At 66.2% G+C, this 14,396-nt stretch overlaps 3 protein-coding genes across 3 annotated transcripts; 1 reads left to right on the top strand and 2 right to left on the bottom strand.

Moving 5' to 3' along the window:
• Positions 1 to 509: 509 nt before the first annotated feature.
• Positions 510 to 3,444, top strand: MSS51 (MSS51 mitochondrial translational activator). Its single transcript, XM_059484717.1, has 6 exons — positions 510 to 853; positions 1,136 to 1,291; positions 1,518 to 1,642; positions 1,783 to 2,346; positions 2,826 to 2,919; positions 2,995 to 3,444. Exons 1-6 carry the CDS (start codon positions 561 to 563, stop codon positions 3,263 to 3,265), a joined length of 1,503 nt encoding a protein of 500 aa, XP_059340700.1. The 5' UTR covers positions 510 to 560; the 3' UTR covers positions 3,266 to 3,444.
• Positions 3,445 to 3,446: 2 nt separating this feature from the next.
• LOC132081174 (cytoplasmic phosphatidylinositol transfer protein 1-like) lies at positions 3,447 to 10,773 on the bottom strand. The gene is made up of 10 exons (XM_059484716.1): positions 10,721 to 10,773; positions 9,452 to 9,565; positions 8,078 to 8,226; positions 6,488 to 6,576; positions 6,318 to 6,325; positions 5,817 to 5,888; positions 5,635 to 5,730; positions 5,382 to 5,537; positions 5,245 to 5,308; positions 3,447 to 4,328 (listed from the first exon to the last, which is right to left on the bottom strand). Exons 2-10 carry the CDS (start codon positions 9,497 to 9,499, stop codon positions 4,063 to 4,065), a joined length of 948 nt encoding a protein of 315 aa, XP_059340699.1. The 5' UTR covers positions 9,500 to 9,565; positions 10,721 to 10,773; the 3' UTR covers positions 3,447 to 4,062.
• A 2,119-nt stretch (positions 10,774 to 12,892) lies between these two features.
• On the bottom strand, positions 12,893 to 14,262 carry LOC132080760 (myeloid-associated differentiation marker homolog). The gene has a single exon (XM_059484045.1). The coding sequence runs from the start codon at positions 13,757 to 13,759 to the stop codon at positions 12,893 to 12,895; it is 867 nt and encodes a 288-aa protein (XP_059340028.1). The 5' UTR covers positions 13,760 to 14,262.
• Between the last annotated feature and the right edge of the window lie 134 nt (positions 14,263 to 14,396).

Below are 14,396 nucleotides of genomic sequence, written 5' to 3'. Positions count from 1 at the left end.
CCAGCCCCCGGTGTGGCCGGGGCCCCCCGAGCCGTCCTGTGTGAGCGGGCGGTGCCCTCCGGCCACCATGTCCCCCTTTGCAGCCTGGTGTGCTCGGCTCTGCATCCCAGAGCCCACTGCTGGTCTCGCCCCGGCTGGCACAGGCTGTGGTGCCCACCCAGGCACTCCCTCACACCCCGCTGGGAGCCCTGAGGCGCTGGGACGGGCCAGGCTGGGGTGGGGTCGCTATGGCGAGGGTGTGGGGCAATGACTTTGTGTCCCTACGGTCACAGACGGGTCCCAGGGGTTTGGGCAGCCCCCCGAAGGTTTACAGTGTTTGCTACAGGGTTTTGGGGCACGCCACTGCCACCAGCGCGGCTTTTGGGGCGGGAGCCGGACCCCCGGAGCGGGTTGGCCCGTTCCCGGGGAGGGGATGCCCAGAATAGCTCCGCTATCTGATTCCGAGGGGCCACGGCCGTCTGCACCGCCGGCTCCCGGGGGCTGACATTTGAGCCCCGCCGCGGGACGGGACGGGGCGGGTGCCGGGACTGCCCGGGATCTCCTGCCGGGACAGGAGCGGGATGGCGGGCGGGAGGCGCCGTGGGGGCCACGGGCGGCGCGGGGGACCCCGGCAGCACCCCGGGACCGCCGGAGCGGCCTCCTCGCCCGCACCTCTCTCTCTTGCAGCCGCCCCGGCCCAGCCAAACGCAGGCGCTGCCCCTACAACCGGCCGCTCCAAGAAGGCCCCGGAGGAGCCAGCGGCGAGGGCTCCAGACGTGGACTCGCTGGGCTTCCAGGCCATGGACCGCAACGTGCCGGGGCTGTCCCACGTCATCCTGCAGAAGCTCAACATGAAGAGCTATGAGGACTACAAGTGAGTGAGCACCCATGGGTGCCTGTTCCCCACCCCCTTCCCCGGGAAGAGCATCCCCTGTGGCCCCCAGCAGCTGGAGCAGCTCCCATGGCTCATCCCACCCTTCCGGCTTAGCCCACCGGGAGCTCTGATGGGCTCCTGGGTGGACCCCTCCAGAGTGCCTGGCTCCCTGTCCCCACCCAGGCCAGGATGCTCCTGCCTGGAGCTAAAAGACTTGGCAGCCTCAGAGGATATGAGCCCCACCTTTGTGGCAGCCGGCTGGATTCTGCTCACCCTCTGCAGATCTGCCATGGATGGGAGGAAGAGCGGCAGCGATTTTGGCATCCGGACGTATTTTGACATGTTCCAGAAGATGGAAGACACCTTCAAGTTTTGTGTTGAGTGCAAGAAGCTCCCTGATGCCCTCCCGGACCCCAAGAGCCTCCGGCGTTGCAAGAGGTATGGTGGGGAGATGGTCTGGTGGCACAGGGATGGACCCATCCCTCACTTCCAGCCTGCTGGCTGGGGTGAAGTGAGCGGTGTCTGACCCCAGTGCCCACCTCCAGCCACTGGGCACCCCTAGGAACAGTGACACAGCTCTGAGAGGGGGTGGCAGGGAACCAGGCTGGGTGGGCTGGATCGTGCCCTCCCTCCCCATGGCTGGGCATTCTGCCTGTGTGCCCAGGTGCCAAAATGTGTACTACTGTGGTGTGGCGTGCCAGCGTGCCAACTGGCCGCTGCACAAGAAGTTCTGCAAGAAGCTGAAGCTGGTGGCACTGGACCGGCTGGTGGAGTGGCTCATCTTCACAGGTGAGGCATGTATCCCCCTAGGATCCCCATCTCGGGCTGCACAGGTTCTGTGGTGGGATGTGGTGTCCATTCTCCCACAGCACAAGTGGGACAGGCAGCCTGGGCTGTGGCACCACCGCTGTACCGTCCTGACCCCGCAGGAGACATCCCCTTTCCCACGGACACCTGGACAAAACCTGCCCGGGACGTGAAGGGCTGGGAGGACTGGTTCTCCATGCAGGAGCAGCTGGAGGAGAAGCTGGGTGCCATCGTGGCCGGGCGCTACATGACCCTGCTGTGGGCCAACGCCGGGAAGCCGCGGCCGGAGGACGCGGAGCTGCGGGAATCCATCCGGCGCCTGGTCACCGACTTCCACTCGCGGCCGCTCACCATTGGCCTGGGACTGCGGCTCTTCGGCATCGACCCCCTCACCAGGCCCCTCACTGTGCACGTGGTGGGGGCTTCCCACGTGGAGACCCTCAACACGCGCCTGACGGACTACGACGAGCTGACGCGCATGTTCCCGGGGCACCAGGGCATGGAGATGGTCATGGTGGGCGTGGACGTGGTGGACGGACCCATCATGAGGCCACCCCTGACCACGCTGGCGCCCCGGGGAAAAGTCTATCTCAGCAGCTACAAGGGGCTCTACCACGACTTCTGGGAAAGCCACGTGGAGACCAAACTGGCTGCCCCTCCTGACCTGGTGGTGGGCTTTCACCCAGGTGAGTGCCTGTGCCATGGAGGGGTCGGACCCTCACACCCCACTGCAGGGATAGGGACATCCACAGGGCACATGGGCTCAGGGACCACACTGAGCACCCTGGCAGCACCTGTGGCTGGGCCTGAAGCTGGCCTGGGACATGCTCAGGGCTTTGCACCAAGGCACAACAGTGAGCTGGGGGGACCCCCTGGGACATGGCTGCCTTGTCTTCCCACCAGGCACTCTGTCCTGCCTGTGTCACCCACCTGCAGGTGAAATGGATCCTTCCCTTCAAGTCTCAGTGCTGTGGCTTAGCCCAGGACACAGAGTTTGGGGTGCCTCACCTTGCTGAGAGAAGCCAGACCCCACCTTGCTGAGGGCTGCCAAACTCACTGCATGCTTGGGGTGTCCAGCACAGAGTGGATGCAGTTGGAGCCGGCTTTCCCGGGGGTCAGGATGGGATGGGAAAGGGGTGGAATCCTCATGGCTGTGTCCCCACAGGTTTCCATGCCTGCCCAGACCTGCTGGCGGGCTGGCTGCCCACCCTGCTGCTGCTGCGGGACTATCGCCTGCCCGTGCTCTTCACCGTGTACAGGTGAGCACAGCCCACCCGCAGCCCGCTGAGCCGGCACAGACACCCACTCACCGTGCCTGTCCTCTCTTCTGGCAGTGAGCAGGAGCTGAAGGCCTCCCTGCAGATCCTGGTGGAGCTGGAGATGCACATTGTGGGTTATGCCAGCAACCCCTTTGCCTCCCTGCGGCCCGAGCAGGTCTACTCGAGCCCCAACAAACCCCCCGTCTACTGCAGCTCCCACTACATCGCCCTGCTGGGAGCAGAGGCTGTGCCAGGGGCTGAGGAGCTGGAGGATGATGATGGCTGGCAGGGAGGAGAGCCCAGTGCTGCTGCTGTGGCTGGGGGCATTGCCCCAGGGCTGGGCTGATTCCTGCCTGCCCTGACCACCTGACCCCCAGAGCCTCGCTGCCCGTCCAGGACCCTCCACATCCTGGGATCAGCCATCCAGAAATCCCTCACTGCACACGTAGAGGCCTGGGGGATGCAGCACCCCAGCACAGGCATGGCACCCTTCCCCAGCACCAAATAAATCACTACCAGCAACCAGCTGCCGTGTCTCGAGCTTTATTTCCAAAAAGGCCTTTGTTTCCCTAAAGAAAACGAGGGGCTGAGCCCACCCCAGCCCCCTCGAGCAGCCACGGCCTCTGGAGGGACAGCAAAGGGGACCCTGACTATGGGACCAGCCGTGCATGGGGCCGTGCAGCCCCTTGGGGTCCAGTGGGGAGCCCCAGTCGTGGCTGTCACTGTCACTGTCACCCTCACTGTGCCTCCATGCTGGTGCCTACCCTGCAGGGCACTGCTCCAGCCTGGCACCGGCCACCAGCCCGGCCACGGCAAATGGGCACCAGCTCTCACCTCCCCACTGCTTGCCAGCCTCGGTGGCCCTTGGGGACACCGGGGCGGGTGGAGTCGAGGGAAGCAGCTCCCGCGGCATCGCCCGACGCTGCCGGGGGCCCGCACTGGCCTGGCGTCCGCTCCTGGTGCAGCCAGCGGGTCTGGCGTGGCAGTGCTGGCACTGACCCGAGTGGGCACCCACGGTGGCTCAGGGAGGCCAGCACACCCCAGGGCTGCCAGCGCCCTGGCAGCGGCTCCGGGTCCCTCCCTGGGCTCTGCACCTGGGCCGGCAGAGCTGGCACAGTCCGGCACGGAGCGGCACTGCCGGCGTCACTCGGCGCCAGCGCGTTCCCGCAGCGCGGGCAGCGTCAGGGTCTCCGGAGCCGACTTCTTCCTTGGGCGAGTCTTGGGGGGAGCCAGGAACTCGGGGGCCTCGTCGCTGAGGGGAGTGGAGGGGGCGCTGGCAGGGGCCGAGTGCGTGGCCGTGGGCTGCCCCACCTCGCTGACCGAGATGGCCGGTGGCACCAGGCCGATGAGCTCGTTGGTGGCCTCCTGCGTCTCCTGCTCGTAGCGCCGCACCTCCTCCATGGTCATCCCTGCCGAGCACAGCCGCGCTTGGGGCCGCTCGGCACGGCCGCCTCCGGCACCCCTCATCCCGGGCAGCCTGCGCCTCCCCACCGAGCTGGGGGACAGGAGGGGACAGGGGGACGGGCAGGGAAGGGGATGCTGGGCAGTGCAGCCAGCTCCCCAGCTCCAGCGCCAGCCCAGACAGCAGGCGGCAAGGGATGGGCAGGTGACACAGGCAGCGCAGGCAGGGGACACGCAGGGAGGGCAGCTGGGAAGGGGGCACACTCCACCGCGGGGTGCGGGGGGGCACAAGCCCCCCTGCCTGCACCCACCCCCAGGCAGCGAGGCGGGCTCCGGGGTGTCTGTCCCCGGCAGGCAGAGGGGCTTAGGGGTGCTGGCTCCCCAGCTTTTGGTTTGTGGCCACTTGCATCTGAGTCTCGAAGGCCCGGACCTCTTCCAGGGACATGTCTGGAAGGCAGAGAGCCACTCACCGGGATGGCCTGGCACCCACTGCCAGATGTCACCAAACCCGGGGCTCCCGTCCCCGTGCCCGCACGTGGCAGCGCGTGTCCCTGCCAGAATGGGGGTGCAGGCAGCACAGGCAGGGTGCTGGGACCCCTCTGCCCATCCTCCCCAAGGGGTGCAGGGGGGCGTGTGCAGGCAGGGGTGAGCTGGAAGCACAGGCAGTGCAGGCAGTGCAGGGAATGCAGGCAGTGCAGGGAATGCAGGCAGTGCAGGCAGCATAGGCAGCACAGGCAGTGCAGGCAGTGCAGGGAATGCAGGCAGTGCAGGCAGCATAGGCAGCACAGGCAGTGCAGGCAGCAGCACAGGCAGAGGAGGAGCAGGAGCTGTGGTGGGGTCAGTGGCATCAGCAGTCTGCCCTGCAGCCCCTACCTCCATGGGCACTGTGTGCCCCCTCCCCACCGTGTGCCCCCTCGGACTCACCGCACCACTCGTCCACCCAGGCGAAAGCCTGCCGGTGCCCGATCAGCAGGATGTCCCGGATCACCTGCAACCCCATGGGGGTCAGCACCCTGTCACTGCCCCCCCAATGCCCCCCAGCCCCCCTTGGCCCCCCTCACCTTGTGCACGAACTGCTCCACGCGTGTCTGCAGCCCCCACACCTCGAACTTGACGCTCACCAGTTTGTAGGAGCACATGATGGGCTTGGTGTGCTGGCGCCAGCCCTCCCGCAGCGGCCCCCGGCCCGTCTTGGCCGAGCTGAAGAAACGGGGGTCCTGGGGGGATGGGGAACATCAGGGTCGTGAGTTCCCTCTCTCGGGACAGGAGACAAGGGAGTGGCTCAAGGAGCTCCCTGGTCCCCAGCCCTGGTACCTCCAGGCTGCGGTAGTAGCGCTCAGGGATCTCATCGTAGGCGATGTCCAGGAAAGAGACCTCGTGGTCACCAAGGATTTTGTCACTGTGGAAGATCTGGGGAGGGGAGGGAGGATGAGTGACACGGGCCACAAGTCATGAGGTGATGAGTTTGGCAGTTCTCAGCTGCGCTGCTCACTCACATTCTCGCTGTCCCCGCAGTTGTCCTCGTACTTGGTCTCGATGTAGATGGAGAACTTGGGCAGGAAGGAGCACTGCAGGGAGTGGCTGTCAGCTGTGCCCCGAGGGACACCACTCCCAGGGACACCCCACCCCGAGGGACACCCCACACCCAAAAGATGTGCAGTCCAGGGACACCGATCCTGAGGGACCACCCAGCCCTGAGGGACACCCACCTCCAAGGATGCTCATCCTCAAGGAACACCCAGCCACAAGGACCCCCTCTCCAGGGGATTCCCATTTCCAAGGAAATCTGAGCCCCAAGGGACACCCACCCTGAGGGGTGCCCAGCCCTAAGGACATCCACCCAAGGGCCACCCCCATGGTGACACTCACCCTGATGGACACCCACTCCTAAACGATGTCCATCCCAAAGGACACCCACCCCCAAAAATGCCCCCCCAGTGCCCCCTGCCCAGCCACCTACTGGGGGGGACACAGGTCATCCCATGCCAGCCCCTTACCGTGTACTCTGCAGGGACACCGTGGCACATTGGCATCACAGGGTGGCATCACCGGGTGATATCACAGGGGAGAGAGGGAACAGTGAGACCGGGGGCAGCTCCTGCAGCCCCCACCCAGTGGGCAGGGACAGGGTGCCCAGGGTGCCCATCCCATGCCCTGCCAGGCTCACCTGTGATGGTGTAGGGGTAGTAGTTCCAGGCCTTCTCGGTGATGTAGAAGATGCGGGGGGTCACTGCCCGTGCCCAGCTTGGCAGTTTGCTGTGGGCACCATGTCAGGAGACCCCCTCAGAACAGGACACGGCTGGTGCCACCCAGCCCTGCACTGCCAAGCACAGCCTGGCTCTGGGATCCCCATTCCCACCCCAGGAACCCCACCTGCTACCTGGCACCCTCACCTCGACCCCAGAGACTCTCACCTGCACCTCAGGACCATCATCTGCATCCCAGCACCTCTCCCAGGAGCCACTCCCACCTCCCCAGCACCTCCATCTGTATTCCAACACTGTCATGTGCACCTCAGGACACCCCCAGGGACCCCTGTCACCTCCCCAGGACCCTCACCCCTGCCCCAGCTCCTCACCATACACCCTCACCTCCACTCTAGGATGTCTCCAGGGACACTCACCTGCACCTCAGAACATCCCCAGGGAGCCCTGTCACCTCTCCAGGACCCTCCTTTACACCCCTGGATCATCACCTGCCCCTCACAGCACCCTCAGGGACCCCTGTGACCTCCCCAGGACCCTCCCCAGTGCCCCAGCCTTCCCCCACCAGAGACCCCTGCCACCTCCCCAGCACCTTCACCTGTACTCCAGGACCCCCAGGGGTCTGTGCCAACTCCTCATCTCCACCCCAGTGCCCCTCAGGTTCCCCAGCTCCTCCCCAGACACCCTGACCCCTCCCCAAGGAACACCCACCCCCCATCCTGGACCCTCACCCTTCCCCAGGACCCCTTGCCCTCCCCAGGGCTGAGCCCCCCAGGTGCTCCTGTCCCCCCCAGCCCCCAAGCAGGATCGGGCCCCCTGGGGGCTCGGGAGGTGGGTTTTGATTAATTTTCAGGGGTTATAAATAAATTTCAGGCGAGAGGGGAATCGTGAGTGCTGCAGCTAAAAATAACCTGTCTCACACCAGCAGCTCCTGGTGGGGAGCAGCCCGTGTCCGCAGGAGCTGAGGGGACATGGGGACAGTGCTGCTGCCCCACGGTGACACCCCCGCGGCCAGGGCACTGCCAAGGCCCAGATCAGGCACCCAGCAGCACCCAGGGGTGCACCCCTGCAAGGTGGGTGCATGTCCTGGGGTGGGTGCACCCCGTGAGAAGAGGGCAGCCCCCTGGAGAGGGGTGAACCCCTAGGATGGGCCGACCCAAAGCTCCCAAAGATGGGTGCAGCCCCCCAAGATCAGAGCACCCCAGGAGATGGGTGCAGCCTGAGAGATAAAGGCAGCTCCCAAAATTGGATGCACACCCCAAAGATGGGCGCAAGGATTTGGGGATCCCACTGGGAGACACACACACAGCCCTTGAAGATGGGTGGGTGCCTGGGGGATGGGTGCAGCCCCCCAGGATCAGTGCAGCCCCCCAAGATCACTGGACCCCAGGAGATGAGGGCACCCCGGGAAATGATGGAGGGAGCCCAGGAAATAATGGGGGTAACCCTGGGAATCTGCCTGTCCACGACCCAGCGAAGACGTTCCCCAGTGATTTTGGAGGATGCTCCTGCCATGCCCCCCTGCACTGCCCCCAGCACGGTCCCAGGCTCACCTGGAGAGGTGCACTCGCTTCTCCGTGAACTGCCCGGGGCCGTGCACGGGGTCCTCGTGGGGCTCGTTCTTCACCACCTCCACGCCCTCGCCCTTCTCGCTCTCCTGGTGGCTGTGCTTGCTGATGGTGTAGAGCTGCCCCACGCGGTACTGCCGGCACAGAGCCCGCCCTCAGCGCCCCCGGCCCCACTGACACCGCCCGGGGGCTGAGCCACGCTGCCCAGAGGGGAAACTGAGGCACGGAGCAAGGGGTGGCAGAGCCTGAGCCGTGCAGAGGGCAGGGGGTTCCTGGGGCACCCTGTGTGACCTCCCGTGTCCCTGAGCTGTCCCAGCTCCCAGGCAGGGGCTGGATCCTGCTCTCCCTGTGCTCTCCCAGTGCCTTGCAGAATTCCTGAAGGTTTTCTGCTCAGCAAACTACCTGGGATCCAGGGAGAAAGATCTGTATGATATTTGATATAGATTATTATCTATATGATGTATCTGGACCTGTCTGTGTCAGGTACATGACCATGAGGGTGTAGATGTGTGTTTGGGGATGGAAGCCAGGGAGAAATGTCTATATTATACGATCTATATGGTATATCTGGATGTCCCTGTGTCAGGCATATAGCCATGAGGGTGTAGATCTGTGTTTGGGGATGAAAGCCAGGGAGAAATGTCTGTATGATGTGGTCTATATGATGTATCTGGATGTGTCTGTGTCAGGTGTATAACCATGAGGGTGTTGATGTGTGTTTGGGGATGGAAGCCAGGGAGAAATGTCTATGTTATATTATCTATATGATGTATCTGGATGTCCCTGTGTCAGGTATATAGCCATGAGGGTGTAGATCTGTGTTTGGGGGTGCAGCTGTGCAATAAGGGTTGGACTGTTCTGCTGAAGATCCCATCCACCACCACAATCACCAGCAGGATTTTACCACCCCGCTCTGCCTGAATTAAACCCTTCCCCAGGTGCTTCCAAGGAGGGATGGCACTGCCCAGGGTGGGCACCACTCCCCAAAGAGCAGGCACCAGGGAGAGACCTTTGCCCACGGGTGCTGCCAGCGCTGTTTGCCGATAGCATCCAGGCTCCGTGCCCGAGCAGGGACGGAGTTTATGGTCCCTGCCGTGCCACGGGCATCCATCCCCCGCTCCTGCCGTGCCCGGTGCTGCCGTGGGGCGCTGTGCCCCGAGGCCACCGTGCCCACGACGGGCTGTCCCCACACCCACAGCCCAAAGCACGGCTCGGCCCTGGCACGGCACACCCCGAGCCCATCCCATCCCTGCCACCAGCCGTGCAACGAGGGCACAGCACAGGGGTCACCGCGTCCCTCCCAGGGCAGAACCGATCCCCTGGCTGTGAGCCCCGCAGCCACCCCCCTGGCCCCCTCACCTCCTCGGTGGTGAGCGGCATGCAGATGCGGTACTCCTTGACCAGCATGGTGGCACCTCGGGCGGGGTGCCACGGGCACGGCGGGCAGCGCGGGCTCAGGCGGAGGCGTGGGCGCTGCCGGGGACACGGCTCATGCTGGGGCGGGCGGGGAGCGGGGGGGACGCGGCGCTGCCTCCCGCGCTGCCGGCCCCGCTCCCCGGCTCGGAGCTGCCGCCCCGCTCGCCGTGACTTCACGAGCGTTGCCATGGCAGTGGCGTGAGGTCACCCGTGCGAGGAGCAGCCTGGGTGTACCCAGCTGGGGACACCCCGGCACCCCAAAACCCGCCCGGCCTTAACCCCGTCCCTGCCGGGCACACAAACGCGTCCCCTCGGAGCGCACGTGTCCCCCCAAAACAGGGTGCTGTCCCTTCGGGGTGCCACATCCCCACCCGGCTGTGGTGGCCAGTGCGGCAGGAGGGTTGTAGGGACATGAGGATGGGGTCAGGCTTGCCCGCTGCTCCTGGGGCCCAGCTGTGGGCACCCACACTGCCCTGTCCTGAGGGGTACTCAGGTGTCCCCCCTGATGGAGGACATCCCTTCCCTGGGCAGGACCTGGATCCCCTTCCCCGAGGCTTCCCCCAGCACCCATCCCAGGCAGCACCACCCTGGGGCTGCCCCCCAGCACCCGCCACACCCATGGCACTGCCAGGCTGTCACACTGCTAGGCTGTCACCCTGCCAGGGCTGGGGATACTCACAGTGAGCATCAGGACAGCTCGGGGGGCTCCTGGATGTGCCCCCAGCCCCACAGAGAAGGGAGGGGATGTGGGCCCTCCTGAAAGTCACCCCGGATGGGGGGTCAGGCCTTGGAAGGGCAGATGGGGGCTCATATGGGATTTTACCAGCTGGGGACACAGGGACATCCTTGGGGTACAGGGTTACAGCGGGACACAAGGGCAGCTTTGGGGGCACCGGGGGACACAGGAGCGTCCCTGGGGCCGCAAAGCCGTTTGAGGCTACAGGGGCATCCCTGGGGGACACCCTGCTGACGGGGCAGAGGGCAGGGTGCTGGTGCCAGCTGCAGGAACCCCAACGCCGCGGCAAACGGGAGGGGACAGCCCGGGGACTCACCGGAACGCTGCAGGGCACGGATTCCCCTCCCCATCCCGGCAGCCCAGACCGGTCCCCGCCGGCTGCAAAAGGAGGAGCCCCCCGGCCGGGCTCGGCCGCCCCTTCCCCAGCGCTGCCCGCGGCCGCGTCCCCCCGGGCCGAGCCCCCTGCCCGCACTCACCGGCCCGCGGCGGTGCCCGCTCCCTCCGCCGCCGCCGCCGCCGCCGCCGTGCCCCGGCCGTCCCGGGCCGTGCGCAGGAGCGAGCCGCCCCCCGCACCGCCTCCCGCGCCGCGGCACACCGACCCCTAGGGGGAGGAATGCACCGGCACCGCACCGGCACCGCACCGCATCGCACCGGCATCGCACCGGCACCGGCACCGGCACCGCACCGGCACCGCACCTACACCGGCACCGCACCTACACCGGCACCGCACCGGCAGCGGCACCGCACCTACACCGGAACCAGCACCGCACTGGTACCGCACCGGTACCGCACCGACACCGGCACCGGTACCGCACCTACACCGGCACCGGCACCGCACTGACACCGGCACCGGCACCGCACTGGCACCGGCACCGGCACCGCACTGGCACCGCACCTACACCGGCACCAGCACCACACCGGTACCGCACCGACACGGGCATCGCACCGCACCTGGACCGGACCGGCATCGGCATTGGCACCGCAGTGACAGCGACACCGGCACCACGCCACCGTGGCACGGCACCGAGACACCCTCCAGCCCCAGGGTTCCTCTGGCACGGCAGAGACCGCCACCGGGGCACCCAGCACGGCACAAACCGGCACCGGGGCTTCCCGCAGCCACCAGGTCTCCGGTCCCCCAGCACCATCATGTGTCCCAGCTGAGAGATGCCCCCGTGGGGCTCCTGGGCTGCACCCCCCGGGCACCCCCAAAGCCCCTCAGCCACTCACCTGCACCCCGCTGCCAGGCTGGCCCTGTCCCCCCAGCCTCAGCACACCCCACGTGCTGGCACTGCCCACGTGCCACCCACGGCCACCAGCACAGCTCATCAGCAGTGACACCGCTGTCACTCCCTGCGCCTCCCGTCCTCCTTCCTCTGCTAATCTCCATCATCCCGGGCATTGCTGTGCCTCACCGCTGCCATTTTCCTGTTATTTCCTCCCAAAACTCTGCCATGATCTCCAGCCCAGCTGCCTGGGGTGCAGGGGAATGGCCCATCAGTGCCAGCGTGTGGGGACAGGGATTGGGCAAAGGGGACCCCCCAGGCCACCCTGTGGTGCTGCCATCACTGGCACTGCTGGGACCCAGCACTGCAGTGGCCATAGAAGTCCCACCTGCCAGTCTGTGCCACCTCCTGGTGGTGGGGACCCCACTTTGTGTCACCCTGTGAGCCCCAGGGCAGTGCTGAGGGGCCTCGACACGGCCCCAAGGCAGCAGGGATGGCCGCAGGCTGTGGCCAGGACAAGCGGTGGCAGAAGGAGCAGCGTGGGGACAGTGGCCCCAAAACCTGCCAGGGTGCCCCACGGGCACCCATCCCACATCCGGGAGGGCAGTGCCAGGAGCTCTGCCCGCAGGAACACCTTCCCTGCCTGCCTGCACCTCTGCCTCCTTCCCACATACCAGCCTGTGGTATCACGGTCCCCGTGGTGTGTGACAGCACCCCCAGCTCTGGTGGCAGTGGTGGCAGCCACCCCCCTCCCCATTTTCCCCAGGGAGGAAACACCACAGCATTCCCCAAAGGAGGACTCCAGCCTGCGTGGCTGAGACCAAACCCAGCAGGGCTCCCACTGTGGGACTGTGGTGGTGACAAGGACCCGGCCATGCTGGTGACAAGTACTGGAGGGCTCTCAGCCCCCCCAACAGCTGCATTCCTCCTGAACCTGTTTGGCAGGGCTCTGTGCAGGTGCCAAAAAAAAGGCATCCGGGCTGGGCTTTTCCTGGTCATGCCCTGCTTCACTCCAGTGCCGAGTCAACAAGGAGTAGGAAGGGTTTTCTGGAGCCTGGTGCCCCCCCAAAGTCACCCACCGCTCCCAGTGCCAATGGTGCCCCCCAGTTTCTCACCCCCCAGCAGGGATCCTGCAGCAGGTTGGGAAGGGGAAGAAAGAGGAGGCAGAAACAAGTGAAAAATGACCCAATTTAATCCCAAAGCCCCCTCAAGCTCCGTGGTTCCGGGAGCCCCTGGTGGCCCCTCCAGCCCCCCTGTCTGTGCAGCCCCTGGGGCCCCGGGCTGAGCGCACCCCCGGCTCAGCCCCGGCTCAGCCCTGGCTCTCTGCCCCGGCACAAGGAGCTCTCCGAGGCACCCGGCCCCTTCCTCAGCTCCGCCGGCACCGTCCCAGCGTCCCACCGCCCCCAGCCCCGCCCCGAGCCCTTAGGGAGGCGCCCTGAAGAAAACCATCCTGGTGGAGTAGACCAGGTCCACCAAGTAGGCGATGAGGTTGAAGATGGTGAGGAAGGTGATCCCCAGGTTCTTGTTCCACGGGCAGTCCGGGCCGCAGGAATCGGGGCGGGCCCGGCCCCCCAAGCTGTAGAGGGGCCACACGACCATGGCAGTGAGGTACATCAGCAGGGCCAGCGCGTTGTAGCCCACCAGCACCTTCTCCAGCGGGCAGGGGATGTAGGTGAGGCAGCGGCCGATGGTGAAGATGATGATGAGGAGGGTGAAGATGAAGCAGAGGGAGTAGACAGCCACGCACCACATCAGGCCAGATCGCCTAGTGTATTCACCCGTCTCCAGCAGGGAGAAGATCAGGCAAGCCACGTAGGCTTCAAAGACCTTGAGGAGCCCGGGCACGGTGGAGAGGAAGCTGCTGATGTCGCCGGGCTTGGCGCGGGTCAGCGACACCTCGAGGGCGTAGGCGACGAAGCAGAGGCAGGAGGAGGTGGTGGCCACGGCCTGCCGGGCACACTGGCTGCTGCTGCAGGGGCTCTTGATGAACGTGGCAGGGAACACCACCGAGGAGGTGAAGACCATCAGAGCGGCCAGCATGGAGAAAGCCGAGGTGAAGTCATCCCAGGAGAGCGGCAGCAGCGGGTAGAGCTCCAGCAGCTCCAGCAGCAGCACCAGCAGCGTCACGGCGAAGCAGAAGCACCAGGTGAACATGCACCACGTCCCGTAGGGACCCCCGAAGTGCCCGGTGGAGGCCACGAGGCTGAAGGAGAGGCAGCACAGCACCACGGCGAGGAGGCGGGCGATGCCCACCCAGGAGGTGAGGGCGCGCAGGTTCAGCGTGGCCATGGTGCGGCCGCTCTGCCCGCTGGGCGCTGCCCGCAGCCGCTCTTATCCGGGGCTGGGCAGGAGGGCAGGAGCTGCCAGCCCCCCCGAGCCGCCCGTGCCAAGGACCCCCGGCTCTGCTGCCGCTGCCACCACGCCGCTGGCTGCCGGGGCTGGTGGATCATTAACGCGGGGCTGGGCAAAGGGCGGGGACGGCGGGGCCGGGCCGGGCAGGAAGCCGCCGTGCGCCACCGTGTGCCACCGCCCTGGCAGCGAGCCGCAGCCCTGCCCGCGACAGGAGGTACAAAAGGGCCTTTCATGCACCCCTGGAGTACCGGGGGCACCCCGAAACTGTGACAGATAGCAGGGCTTGGCAGCCCTGGGGCAGCACCCACTGGGTCACCCTGAGGGGTTTAGGGGCTGCACCCATGCAGTGCCCCTGGCAGGGGGTGACACAGCTGGGTGTAGCCCCTTCACACCCTTGCAGGCGACACCTACACACCCCTCCGGCACCTCCGCTCCCCTCCCGGCACCTCCAGCACCCGATAAGCGGCTCAAAGTCCAGCTGTGCCAGCTGCCTGGCTGGGTAGGGTGGGTGAGGTGGCCAGGGGAGAGCATCTGCAACCCGGGCACACCCCACAGGCAGCACCTCCCCTTCCCC

This window comes from Ammospiza nelsoni, chromosome 17 (assembly GCF_027579445.1).
Source record: "Ammospiza nelsoni isolate bAmmNel1 chromosome 17, bAmmNel1.pri, whole genome shotgun sequence".
In the NCBI taxonomy this organism is placed as follows: domain Eukaryota; kingdom Metazoa; phylum Chordata; class Aves; order Passeriformes; family Passerellidae; genus Ammospiza; species Ammospiza nelsoni.
Note: the sequence above shows the minus strand (reverse complement) of the source record. Positions and strands in the feature narration are given on the sequence as shown.